General features: G+C 42.3%; 1 protein-coding gene across 5 annotated transcripts in view; it reads right to left on the bottom strand.

The window, feature by feature from the left end:
- LOC135900778 (cytochrome P450 3A41-like) overlaps positions 1–14,316 on the bottom strand; it is an 83,711-nt gene that overhangs the window by 4,105 nt on the left and 65,290 nt on the right. For 3 of the 5 annotated variants that reach the window (XM_065430356.2, XM_065430366.2, XM_065430373.1), the window contains exons 4-10: positions 11,417–11,533; positions 10,030–10,118; positions 8,283–8,428; positions 7,126–7,241; positions 6,194–6,335; positions 4,557–4,717; positions 1,816–1,907 (exon numbers count right to left, since the gene is read on the bottom strand). In XM_065430356.2, coding sequence (XP_065286428.1) covers positions 1,816–1,907; positions 4,557–4,717; positions 6,194–6,335; positions 7,126–7,241; positions 8,283–8,428; positions 10,030–10,118; positions 11,417–11,533 — 863 coding nt within the window. Of the gene's footprint in view, positions 1–1,815; positions 1,908–4,556; positions 4,718–6,193; positions 6,336–7,125; positions 7,242–8,282; positions 8,429–10,029; positions 10,119–11,416; positions 11,534–12,078; positions 12,176–14,316 lie in introns of all 5 variants that reach the window. The other 2 variants (XM_065430346.2, XM_070531155.1) reach the window with 1 other exon arrangement.

The following is a 14,316-nucleotide window of genomic DNA, read 5'->3' as shown; positions in this document are numbered from 1 at the left end:
CGCACGCCCGAAAATAGAGACAGAGGCAGTGTCGAAAGGCCATTTTCGTGTCAAAGATGCACAAATAAGCTCTAACCTCCACATGAAATACAGCAGGAGTTGACGAAGAAACGGGCTATATTGAAGCTGCTAGCTCCACAAGTTGTCAACAATTGAGGCAGCGTACAAACAAAGGAAAAGGGGAGAGAAGACACCTGCTGTCATAGCGAGGCTCAGGAAGAGAACAGCATGAAAGAGCTTTGAATTGAGAGACTGCTCAAATCCTCATCGATAGAAACGTGACACTGCAAACCAAAAAGTGATGTTGCTTGATCAGAGAGAGGAAAATTTGTGAGCGGAAGCGCAGAGATGTCGCCCTGAGGTCACCTAGCCTACTGTACTATGCTCAGAGCAAAGAGGAAGCTTGTCCTGAAGGCCAGTGAGTATGGTCACGTCATCCAAACTAGAAACGGTAAATTTACTGTTTTCGAAAATATCAGGAGTCTTTAGAGCTAAGTGTGCGGCGGACCTTTAAAGCATCTGTTTCGATCTGCCAATATGTGAATATCTCTCTTCGTTGACTGAATGGTAAATTAAATTTGAAGTATTCATGCTGCCAGGCTGAATTTGCAGCCATGCGAAATATTCCAAGATGATATGCATCCAAACTTAGTTTTTATTAAGAATAAATAAGTTATAGGCTCCCGAGCGCTTTCTTGTGCATAATTTTGAGGCACACGAGCAGTTGAACTGCTGCTGATAACGACGGAAATGAGTGATACCTGGGTGTCATTACAAACGAAACCCCGAACCTTCGGGATCATAACTTCACTTACGCTGCATCTGTTATGGCAACAGTACTAACACGTATGGAAGCTACTTAATTAGTGCACATGTTGTGCAACAATCCGCCCATGTCTTTATCAAGAGGGAAAGATAATTTAGATTAATTGAATCACGCAGAAAAGAATAGGATTCTTATCGACGATTTACATGACGACACTGGCAAAAAAGAGAGTGAACGTAATAAAATGTTTGAAATGACCGCCAAATGAACGTAAAATGTTTGAAATGCATGTTACTGATAGATGTCTAAGCGCGCCACCAATAGCTGTCTCAAAAATATGTATGTCATTTTTGAACGCACGCAACGCAAATGAAAAAAAAAACGTAAACGACTTAAACATACATGTTGACGAAAAAAGTTGGTTGTGTAGTTTTAATCTGTCTCTCTTTCTGCGCGTGTTTGTGTGTGTCTGGTTTACTTCTCTGTAATTCTTTCTTTTTTAATTGTATAGACAAGGCGCATGCCGTTACGGAAATAAAACATTTGCGAGTTCGCACTTCGCCTTGTCTGTCTTGTCGCTCGAAACGTTCATTATTATTTTTTTATTACACCTTTAAGCAGCGCGTCTAGCCACCATGTCTCGTGGTAGCTGAAGCAAACGCGTCGCCATTCTATCCGGCCGTGACGACATGCACGACAACCGTCCACTGCGAAAGGGGCTCCTTCAGATATGAGAAAAAGTTTGCGATGCAGTGCCAAGCGTTGCAGGTGTTAATTCCCCATCGATATCACTATCCGCGCCGGCGCTTGGCCTTTCCTGTTTGCCAAACTTGCCGTGATCGCACCAAGCGCCATCGTTATTAAGAATCCAACAAAAAAGGAGCCAAGAAACCTACTCGAAGCGGCTTTTTGTTGAGCTTGTTGCTTCGCGGTGAATCAAAAATGCCGTTGTGCGCAGAAAGGAGAGACAAGGAACGTGGTGGACAGCTGACCGCTGGACTGTATCATCATGCAACTACTTCAAATCGTTGTTACTCGAAGCATCGTACCTCGTACCGGGTGGGTACAGCCGCAGCGTTTCCGAAACGATGCAGTGAAGGTACTCTAGCTTAGAGACGACGTCAAGACTGGGCTCCGGTCCCTGCGGTGAGAAATTCGCATAGCGTATTAGGAAACGTGTCGGCACAATTCTACTGAGTGGCTATTATATTTCGTCACATTGAACAAATCTGCCATTGAATGGGCCATTGTTCTTGCGCTTGACAGCCAGCTACAGCTGCTGCAAAAGCGTTAAACGTCTTACGTTAGCGTTAGCGCACTGCTGGCCGAGTCAGCCCGCTCGGCCCATTGATTATCAGAGCAGAAGCAGCGAAGAGTACGCACACAGCTCTGATTTTACACAACTTCCTTATTACTACTACTACTACTACTACTACTACTACTACTACTACTACTACTACTACTACTACCACTACTATTATTATTATTATTATCGTCGTACGCTGGAGAACATATATGCAATGCAAAGTGAGAAAAAGTTAGGGAGGCAGGGAACTTAATCATACTCAGCCCGGTTGGCTACCTTGCACAGAAAAAGATGCAAAGGAAAGTGAAATTATTGCTTTGTATTTTCTTCGTGTACACATTTTATGCTCTGTTAAAATCTGTATTCGTGAAATTATTATTCGTTTCTTTTATGTGTGCGCGCGTGTGTGGGTGAGCTTGCATTGTTATTCCTGTGCATTGCTTTGCCGAGAGCGCTAGCACCAAGACCCTCGAGGTTGACTCTGGGCGCTTCAATAAACACATTTGATTAATTGATTGATTGAGTGAGTCATTTTAATTAATTGATTGTTTAATTACTTAGTTAATCAATTACTGACTGATTCTTCAATCACTGATTATTTATTTAACCGATAATTAACTAAATAATTAGATATCTTAGTCCTTTAGTTAGTTGATTAATTATTCATTTGATTAGTTGTGTAATTTATTTATTTATTAATTTATTGTTATAGCAAAGTGCTTCGAGCGGCCAGTCGCGCGGTAATTTTGCATGCATTTGCGGCTTCTTTCACGCTCGGAAAAACATTTTTATGTAGCACGTATTGAGCAGCAGAAAGATTTATCGGGAGTTTTTCATGCCGCTTTGCAAGTTTATCACTGACACTTTTCATCTAATTATATATTATTAGAGAAGTTGATTACTCACTTAAAACTAATGATCTAATTAGAGGGAATGAAAAAAAGAATTTGAGTATCTCCAAGCGACGGCAAGCAACATTACCTTGGTTCCGTCCATCTACGAGGCATTCGCATACTTTTAAACTCGGGCTAAAGTTAGCCGGGACACCCTGCATATCCTGAGGAGTGCTGACCTACGGACGCGGTACAGTAGTTGTCTAGCGACAAAGAAAACTTCGCTTAAAAAAAACTAACTGACAGGTTCTCGTGTCATGCCACTCCCACCCCTGACTCCCAAAAACCGTAGCTCTAAATGAGATTAATAATTTTGCAGTCTCATGTGCTAGCGTAACGTCATTGACATTGTCCAGTAAATAGTTATGCGGAATCTCAAAGGAGAGAAGGGAAAAAAATGCGTCATTGGTGAAACGACACGACGTGATTACATCTGCATGGTTACATGATAGTACATATGTGGTGGTGGTGGTGGTGGTGGTGGTGGTGAATTGTAGCAACAGGCGGGTTTAGCCTGGCGAACAAGGCCGGCAATTGCTCCGCCCGAGCGTCTCGCACAATACCGCTAGTCTGCTATTTTGCAATGAAGAAATTGTTGGAAGTGAGCTCTGTGTGTGCGTTCTCTTCTTCTGTGCTTGTCCTGTGTGTTGCGCTGTTCGAAGACGAGAAATTCAGGCTATACGCAAAACAAAGCGAGTACGCAGAGGCCGAGGCGAGCAAACAACGTGACAGTTTAGACGTATCTTATGCAGCGAACTTCGTGAGTTTTGCAACATCAATGCACAAAGGGAACAAATAGTGTCAAATTTCGTTTTTTTTTTATATGAAAAAGGTCTCGGCATATCGCGAACAAGTGGAGTCGAAACGGTCCACCATACGAAAGACACACACCACAGAGAACAAAGCGATCATGTAGAGGACGGGGCGAACAAACTGCGCGATAGATTCAGTGTACCTTATGCATAGAGCTTGTTCAGTTTTGCAACACCGATGAACAAAGGGTCACATACATGTTGTGGCAAGCATCACGCAGAAGCTCAGCATTTTTTTTTTTTTCACATGCATGCGCAAGTCTTTCGTTGTTACCTGTTTTAGCGAGTGAGTCGGTTTATTCTGTAAAAATAAACAGGAAATGGCTCTTACGTAGCACTTCTTTGGGCCCAAACAAAAGCGGAAATGGGAAAAGTAATTTGTTCGGTTCGTGTTTGTGGACAATCTTTCTCTTCCAGACACTGTAGATACCTCGTTATTTTTTGCGACATTCTATGCTTTGCCCCTTTAATTCTATTTTCAATTGAACACAAGTACATAGCAATCATACCTGCTGTAGGAGGACTGTATCGATGCATGCTAGGCTGTCAGAGCTAAAAGGAAAAAATATAACAATGAACGGAACACGGTGACACACACGTACTCCAGAATCTCGCTTAATAGCTCGTTTCATTACCCAAAAGTGTTCCATATATTACCCTAACCTAACTGTTCATCCGGAATTGTTACTATAAGGATGAGTTGAGTGGGCGCCTTTTACGCGACCGTCGAGCTTGGGCACTTACAAGCAAAATTTCTTTTAAGACGCACGTTTCCTTACGTGTTTCGCAAAGCACTCGTCCACTTCTTTCCGTAGCTTGTCCTGCGCGTCAGGGTGTACGGCCAGCAAGTAAGCGGCGAATGCCACCGTCGACGAAGTAGTGTCCTGACCGGCCAGGAAGAAGAGCACGCACTGCGCCAGGGCTTCGTCTTCCGTCATTCCTGTGGGAGCCGTCGTCAATTTCAACAGCGTGACTATTTATTCGTGCAGGGCAAAACGCTACAATTTCTTTACTGGCGGGCGAATGTTAACGATCAAGATAAAAAAAGAATGATAAGCTTCTAGTGAATTACATTTCTGTCCCCAAAGGTCGACAAGTAATAAGTAATGAGTGTATTATATTTTGTGGTGAGATGCTTTTAAGACAGCGACAGAGTAAGGCACACAGATAAACAAACGGGAACGCTGTGTCCCTTACTCGTTCCCTAGTCTGTGTGCTTAATTTGTCCCTGCCTTAAACGCGCACCCCGGCGCAGTGTGCAATTCCAAAAAGCAGAACTCTTAAAATACAATTCATGGTTATTGCATAAACATAGATAATGTGTTTCTAGTACATGCTAGATTTCTTCAATTTTTTTTTTCGAGTAACACGAACGCGAAGCGCTAAACTATACTCGTACGGACTAGTTGGGGCTCGCATGAATCCCCACCCTAGTGCTTGTGCATTTGAACGCGACTTCGCTCGCTTTCACGATGAACAAAAAGGGTAGGCTGCATGTATTGGCGTGTTCACGTATTCGCGTGCGTGCAGCAACTATAAATGCTAAGAGGACTTCAACCGAATTTCGTAGTACCCGTTGCGGGTACCACAATCGCGTTTTAAATGCACCTGAAATAAAGTCATCTCACGTGCAATACATCCACCAAGCATACCATAGCAGCCAAGGATCTCCGTGTCGAGTCTTTTATTAACAAAGGGTGCCAAGTCAAGACAATTTGGCAAACTTTTTTTTTTTAGCAGTCGTGACTGCACCACGTGTCGGTCGGGCATAACGAGCTATAGGACAAAAGTCAAATGGAAGTAAGAGTTCACGAGGGTTGCATCTTAGCGGTATCGCTTCCGTACACCCCTTTAAGGGAGTAAGAGTACAAGAAATTTCAGCAAGGTGCCATCGAATTTTAATGAAAAAAGAAAGCTGGCGTGCTACGGAATGAAGATGGGGGAAGATTCTTTGGTGAATTTCTCTGTCTTTTCGTAGATCACTCTATGGTTGAAGTGCTACGCTTCGCACTGGCATCTAAAAGACAAGCGATTAGCAACGCTTTCCCATAGATGGCATCACAAGGAGAAGGGTCACACCTTTTCCCCAGCTGCACGAAGACGACGTCGGTTTAAGTGAATAGATTACTTCATAACACTTCGTAAAAAGGACTTAACATTTCTTCTGCTATCAATATATATTGGCTAGTAGGATTTAACGTCCCATTTTCTACCTTTCTACCTTTTTTCTACCTGCGCCCAAAGTTCAGCACACGAGCGTGTGTTTCATTCCGCCCCCATCGGTATGCAGACGAAGCATCGAACCGAACCTGCGACTTCGCGCCCAGTAGCGCAAGGCCTTAGCCAATGAGCTTCCGCGCTTGTGTGCATCTATATCATGATGATCAGTAAGGAAATAAACAGTCACCCCACGAACCTTTGGCACCGAACGTCGCAGTGGGCTTCTCTTCCGAGCCGATGTCGAAAAGCGTGCTCTCCGTATCCGACGAGCCCTCGGTGGAAGGTTGGAGGCAGCCTTTCTGCGCCTCCATCATCAGCTGGAGGAAGTCTTCGTGGAACTGCGGCGCAAAAACAAGAACTCGGAACTGTAACTTTTTATCGTGCTGTTGACGATATCCGTTAAAATTCTTCACGCCCATGGAACAATTCAGTTCAGCCACCATTAAGAGTGCCCTTTGCCAACAGCATCACACATCTTCATGAGAATACAAGGTATCGATTGAATCATTAATTCATTGATTCATTCATCAATTGATTAATTGGGTCATTCATTCATTCATTCATTCATTGAAATGTAGAAGCAGTATTGCAGACAAAGTTTTCAGAACAAGATTGGTTGATCTATTCAGGTGAAATTGGAAATATTGGCAACCATTGCATCACCGACGTCTCCTGAAATAATAGTGGGTTCACTGATAAGATAGAGATATATAACTTAATTATTACTCAGCAAATTGTCTCAATGATCAGAGGATGATAACATTGGAGGTGACCTGAAAACGTTCTGGCAATCAAGCACTTTCCACAAAGGTGCTTAAATAGTCGATAATAATAAAAATACATTTAATTAAAAATAATAATAATTTATTTATTTCTTTAGAACATACTGCAGGCCAAGGAATGGCCAAATCGGGAGAGGGGGAGTTACAGAAAAATGTACGCGACCAAATACATAATGATACAGGCGTGGCAAAATAACAGACACGTATGTAACATAGTAAAGTACAAGATCAAAATCACAGTTCACAATAATTTTCAGTGGATTTTAGTATGCTTCCGGAATCAAAAATATGGTTTAAAGGTGGTTTAAATGTTTAAAGTAAAAAAGAAACAAAAGAAAAACTATACCTGACTGTGTGCTTGCCTGTTCCCTATAATTCCTTGACATACTTTCTTGAAGTAGACAAAAGAATCGTCGTTCAGTACCTTGATCTTCAGCGCTCTTACCAGACCCGGAAACAGAACTGCAAAAGCGTTTTTTTTTTAATGTCATTTCGAATCCAAACGACTGGCCTCTCGTTTTTGACGGTAGCGCTGCCATCAAAAATTTGTTCGACCTGAATAAATGCATTTTTGCGCATCGATCACATATTTTTTTTAAAATTTAGTTATCGAAAAACTGGCGTGCATATCTACATGTTCGAGTTGATAACCTTGAGCCATCATTCACAAGATTCACAAGCATTTAGGTTGGAGCTCACAGAGCAGCCAGTTTAGAAGAAATGTTAACAGTAATAGTAAGAACAAAATGCGTTTTCAGCAGGACCGTCACAAAACAAGACGGACGCGGTGGGTGTTAACAGTAAAATGTACCGAAAAATCATGAGACCACAGTTGAATATTCTAGTTCACTGAAAACTGCGAATGCAGCATTTTAGTATGAAATATGATGCTTTTTACAAGAAAAAATGAAACAAGAGCGTCAAATTTGTTTAAAGCTTCGGCAATAACATGTGCGTCTGAATAACTTTGGCAGCCTTTCGCTGCAGATTTTGAGGTTGTACTTCTCAATGGCTGATGGTTTAGCTCTAAGCTTCAGGTTCCATAACACTAGTCGTGCTGTGTTGGCAGGAGTTTTACGTGTGTCTTGTTCTATAGCACTACATATAAACGTATACAGGCGGTCTGCATCGCTATGACCACTAGCGAGTCTTCGAAAGTTTTCAGACATACTTCTGTTGTTAGTAGCACCTGTCGCGACTGTCTTGCTTCTTGACAGTTCTATCCGTATCGCTTTACGTAATCACTCTCTTTCAACAAGTAGACCGAAATAATTTATTCATTGAATCGCTAATCGCTTCATTTCAAAGAACACCGTAGGGGGATAGGATAGTGCCTTCTTGGTTCCATAAGTTTCGCAGAATTACAGGTAGAATAAAGACAAACGCATAAATAAATGTAGAAAGTGCGTTAAGTGAAACAAATGCATCAACAAATAAAAAACACACTACATATTAACTAAATCATTGGTTCAGGTACCGTTGCAAAGGTAAGAAAGAACGCACCCGCAAAGAGCAGCTTTGGAGTGATTTGCACAGAGAACGCCTTTCGAGCCTCGGTCACAAAACCGTTGGTGGTGTCCGTGTGCGAATCCAGCTTCGTCCCAAATGCGCATGTGGCAATCACATCCAAAGCGTAGTGGCCATAGAACCTGCAAGTTACTAAGGTAAGCCGCCTTAGTATCTTTAGCGTTTCTGGTTTACGTTACCGCGTCTCGGCTGCGTGCCAGCATAGCACGTGCGAGCTAAAACAGGTTCATGCATTGCGCAGGTTAGTCTACTTGTGGACTGTATGTGACAATGAAGGAAAAGCAACTGGGCCGGAACTTCTACGCTTGTGTTACTGCGCCAAGTTGTCCGGCAAAGTTTAACGGCGCTTTCGGTTTCGTGGATGAGACAGCGTATCTTCTACTTGCGACGGTTTTGCATTTGTCAAAACTCGGAATAGAAAAGATAAAAAATGAGTCATATTTAACACTGAGTACAGTTTATTGTATATCTTAAATTAATATTCGCGCTTTAGTAAATAAGATGCTTATGTTTTGTGTCTCCTACCTTAATTAACGCGAACGACATTTTATAGAACGACATTCAGGACCGCTCTTACTTGCGCGTGCTTGGCTATGTGTCCTTCTCTTCATTGCCACGGAAAGTTGTCCGCGAGTATAGAACATGCAAAGCTGACAGGTGACCGTGGTGATAGTCAGTAAATTATGCTGTCACACCATGCTAAAGTCTCATAAAACGACGGGAACTTCTCATGGCCAGATGTGTAAAAGTTCAGCGCTAGAACTTTTGCCTCAAATAGTAATGCCAAAATTACACATGACATGCAATGGCTTAAGAGCATGCGCTACATCGCGCGAAATAAGTGTGCCTATCTTATAAAGTTTCAAATCCAAATAGGAGAGGATAGGCTAAATTGAAAAAGAAAAAGAAAAAGTAGCTTGTTACCTGCCATCCACATACAAACAACACGTGGCACGCTTTTGTAAGAGAAAATCCGACGTAGTTTTTCACGGAGACACTGATCAAGGTACAGTACGAAGTGAAGTCCGTGTACAACATGGTTAATTTCCGTAATAAATGCTGATGTCGCTTTTTTTGCCACAGTCCACCACACACAACGTACTAAACCCACTCACAAGCAACAGTCGCCGGTGTTTTTCAGGGTGAAGTTCACTACACACATCCTGACAGTTCTTGTAAATGAAAGCCAATTTGTCGCTTTTTATGACAGGTTCCCCAAACGCACAACGTATTCTGTTCTCGTAAGCTAAAGCTGATGTCATTGCTTTCTACGACAAAGTTCGCTACTCACACATAACATGGCCAGTTGTAAGTAAAAACCACTTTTGTTGCTTTGTACCACAAGCTCACCACCATACACACATGGTTCTTTATCGTAACTAACAGCTGATGTCCTTGCATATTTTACGGCGAACTTCACTATGCTCAAGGTTCATTTCTATAAGAAAAACCCATGTTTTTTCTCTTCCTTGCAAAGCCCATGGCGCACTCCTACAACAAGAATAGCACGTTCGCCATGGACGTCATTGTGCGAGGTTGCAGCTGCCGTCTGACGTAGCGTGGAAGAGGTCTATAAACTAGACCACACAGGAGACATGGCAGAAGACAGCATTTTAGTTTGCGTGGTTCGTATGCTAGTATATTTACTGCAGTGCTGACTTATCCTTCCGTCAAAAATTGTCGTTTTAATTCACGCATTAGAACAATTTTAGCTTATACTCACTGCTTAACATCGATGTCCTCAGTCTTCTCCGCAGCGTTTTTCAGGTGCCGACACGTCACTTTTGCGCATTCTTGAATCAAAGCGTTCATCTGCATGAAATTTCGCGGTAATGGTTGACGACAGTATATTATTCCCAAAGATATACTCAGATTTCTTACGTGTCTAAAAGAGACAGTTGGTTTCAGTCTTTGACGCGTCATTCTCGTTAGCAAAATGTTATATACCTAGACAGCGTCTTAATACTGGGAAATCTGTTTTGTGCGTGAACATCTTTCGTGATTGCACACTAAATTCCATACCTTCTTTTACATGCAACCTGCTTCATGCTCACATCCTGAAGGGGCCCTGTGCTACAGTCATCGAATATTGTAAGTATACCTTCAGAGCCGCCAGATCGTGGTGAACATGTTGTTTTACCGCCAACTAGCCGTATTACCAGCTTACACGCAACAGGAAACTTGCCTTGATATAGCCGACTCTAAAAGGCCAACCTTCCCACCTTCGTCACTTAAAAATAAAGACGATATTTCCTCCTCAAAATAAGGCAACCGCTACCGAAAGTTACTTTAAAGGGAAACCAGAATGTCAGCCGATCCTTTTGCTGACAGCGTGCGCTCGTAGTCGTTTATCCTTGGTCTCCATCTTGGTTCACATCTTTGGCCAACGTGGCAAAAACCACAAACCGACCAGTCCAAAATACGTTGTTAATGCACGTAGCAATTTAGCTCTGAGGATCGGGTTATCTAGAGGAGTCGTTCAGTCGCAACGACCATCCGATTCCTGCCGGCAGACAGCAGGGAGCGACGTTTAGCGATCAAAAACGAAAAGCTGAATCGAACAATTGAGCCAGTGTATGACCCATCATGGCTACGCCCCAACGAGCAGGGGTACGCGACTATTTCACGCCAGCTTTTAGCGAACGTGGATAAACGGGAATGAAAAGTGTAAAACAGAACATATTCTTCATGCTTTTTCCAATATTCCATTAAAAAAAAACTGATAAAATATTCTTGAAGGAGGGGGATTCCTGAAGCTATACCATCACATGAGCAATGCATTTTGAAACTTCGTTAAAAAGTGTCGCGGGGCCTGTTTAACCAAACCACATACTTGAAACAAAGGGCTAGGCCTTGTTCATTGTCTCAACGTTGTGTTCGTGTGTCGATTTGTTCGAGGCTGAAAGTAGCAGAGTCGTTTCCTAGCTCGTTGGTGCTCTAAATATAAATGGCAGCTGAGTTAGAGTCTTCTGGTATATACCGTGGGGCGAACAGCAGACGCTGGTACTTTTTTTGACAGTCAGCAATGCTAAATATAGACGAGGACAAATAAAAGTGCTCAAATATGAACTTCCTTCAACTCGCCGAAGTTTCCCTACTATTGCTGGTACCTTTCTTAGCTTGCCAGTCGAAAATGCCGGGCTTGCCGCAGGACGTATTCTCCTCCAACGCTCCACGGCAGCGAAGACCATCATGTTGCTGAGCATGGTATCGTCGAACTGTCGTTGCTGTGAATACATACAAAAAAATTGCCTTTCCAGAATTGATAGTGTTGACACTGAATAACATCCAGCAACGTTCCCATCTGCTCAGTGTATAATGTCCTTTGGTTGTTTTCTGTCGTTATTGTTTGTGCGTAGGACATTACTCCCACTCGGTTTTGCTGCTTGCATATTTTTCCTTTCACACTTGGTACTGTTAATGGACATTGTTCGCACTTAGTTATCCTGCCTTAATTTCATTTTTTGTAACATCTTATAAATTCAGTTTTTCTGTTTCTCTGAAAACTAGATTGTTCTTTTCATTATTCCCCCTACCCCCTAATTTAATACTCACAATTGAAGGCCCTTTGCATAGAATAAATAAATAAATAAATAAATAAATAAATAAATAAATAAATAAATAAATAAATAAATGTTAAGTCTCAATCATGGTCATACCGTCCTACTTTTAATTGTTTCGACGTCACCGCTCCAGTAGTATACCTGTGCACCTCCGTGATGTATACTCGAACTTTTCCCCCATGCTTATGCCTAAAGATTGGTATTCTTACCCTTCTGTTCGGCAACAGATGGAAGTCTTTAACGAGAACCTGCTTCACAAGCTCTGGGTCCGACACCATTAGCGTAGGCTTGCCTCCTTCGTAGATGCTGCGATGCAGAGCAATGTTCCCATGCTGTTCTTTTATAGTCAAAACAGTGCAATGGGATGTCTGTGTGTGGTTCGTTCGGTTGAATAAGGTTATCGCCTTGCTTGTTATAGATGCTCATATATAGTGGAGAGACATTTAGTGTTATCGTTGAGCAATAGCCGATCACCCAAAAGCATAAGCACTACGATTTTGTCCCTTTAACCTAATTTCGATTAGCTCCAACTCCTTTTTGAATTGGCATGAAAAAATCAGAAGATGTGGGCGTGATAAGTTCGTGCCGGCTACTGTCTGACACAGGGGAAATGTGAAAATATCTCACAAGTCAAAGAACAATAAAAACAAAACAAAAAATGCACCATAAAGTGTGAATGAATGTGTGATGTTTAGTGGCGCAAGGGCCAGGCATGTCCAAAGAGCGCCAAGCCAGTGGTAATGAGCTCGCAGTGGTGTGATAAGTTCTGTGAGGTTTATGTGACGTGCGTGTAGAGGGGCTTAAAATAGTTGCAGCAAATTGCGTAAAATCTGCGTGTAATAAGATCATAGCAATGACTAATTACGTGTACTATGAGCATTAAAATGCATTGCGAAAGAATGGTGAGATATACAAAGTATGTCAGATGCTAAAATTGGATAGAGCACTACTGCCTTACCAGACCCCTTGAAACACAAGGACCTAGAGGCATGTGCTATGCAAAACAACTATCATAGCGGCATCCTCTGGAAAGAGGATGTGCTGCGAATTTAATGGGCTTATAACGTGTAGGACAACGTCATTCAAGAAAGCGAGCACTGCTTTGGCCTTAGAAAGCGGTTCTTTACCAAGAAACACAGCCAGACGAAGAGGGGCACAATAGCGGTATGCAAGAGGAAAATGTTTCTTCCTGTCTCTTTCGGCTTCCCGACACTCCAAGAAGACGTGGAGGACGGTCAGCCTGTCACCACATCTACCACAGGTTGGAGGCTCGTTACCAGTCAAGAGAAAGTTATGAGTTCCGAATGTGTGTACTTTTCTGAGTCGAGTGAATAGGACATCTGGTCTTCGTGTTTTCGTAGTTTGGGGCGAGAACCCTAACTTCGGCTTAATCACGTGAAGCTTATTGCTCGTTCCAGCATCCCACAAGCGTTGCCAGTGGCTTCGCAGTTTGTTTCGTAGGAAAGGCTTGATGTCAGTGGCAGGGACAACAGCAGAACGAATACCTTGCGGTGCTGATTTGGCGATTTCGTCGGCAAGCACATCGCCCTCGATTCTTCTATGACTAGGAACGCAGCATATTACAACATGTCTACGAGATAAATAAATGTTGCATAAGATTAAGTAAAGTTCGATAAAAACAGGATTTGTATGTTTTTGTAAAGACATTAACGCTTTTAGAAGGCTTAACCATGAAGTGTTAAACAATACGAACACTCAAAACCCAGAATGGCACAAGAAAAGAAATATGCTTTGAAAAAGAAAAAGAAATGCAACATGTAATGTAATTCAGGCCTGACGAAAACCTTACATTTCGTTTATATCATAATATATATAGTCAACAATATACTGGCCTTCAACAATACTTTTATTGCGTTCTAATTTTGTTAACGTTATAGCAACATTATTGAAGAGTTTTTGTCAACTGTGGTCCCAAGAGCATATTTCTACTCATTAGCAACCTCCTTATTTGCACATCAGACTATTTCTTAGCATAGTGTTTACGGCCCACTCTAAAAGCTGTTCGTCCTCGCCTCCATTTCCATGCTCTTAGTGGATGCTTTTAGCACGATCAAATAGGTGGGATCCAGTCACAAAAGTTCGATAAGTGTTTAACATCTGTTTAGGTCTCTCAAAATATGAAATTTAATAAAGGGTTCAGCGTAATAAAAATCATAAGTTCTAGAGTTAACGTCGTACATTGCAACGCTCTTGATGTATTCACCACCTTGACAACAAATTACGGGCTTTTCTCCCCCCCCCCTTTTTTTTTTCAGGCTCTAAAGAAGTTGCGAGCTGACTGAGTGATATGGCTAAGTGAGAAGTTTGAATTTTAGCTCCTCTGGAGCCGTGGTCCTTCCAGCGAAAGCCACCACCATCAGTTTCAAGACATGTCACCCAATGACACCGATGGCTGCGGAACTTGCAGCGTTTCGTGCTGCACTTCG

This window comes from Dermacentor albipictus, chromosome 1 (genome assembly GCF_038994185.2).
Source record: "Dermacentor albipictus isolate Rhodes 1998 colony chromosome 1, USDA_Dalb.pri_finalv2, whole genome shotgun sequence".
Classification (NCBI taxonomy): Eukaryota; Metazoa; Arthropoda; class Arachnida; order Ixodida; family Ixodidae; genus Dermacentor; species Dermacentor albipictus.
This window is presented reverse-complemented; position numbering and strand designations above follow the sequence as displayed.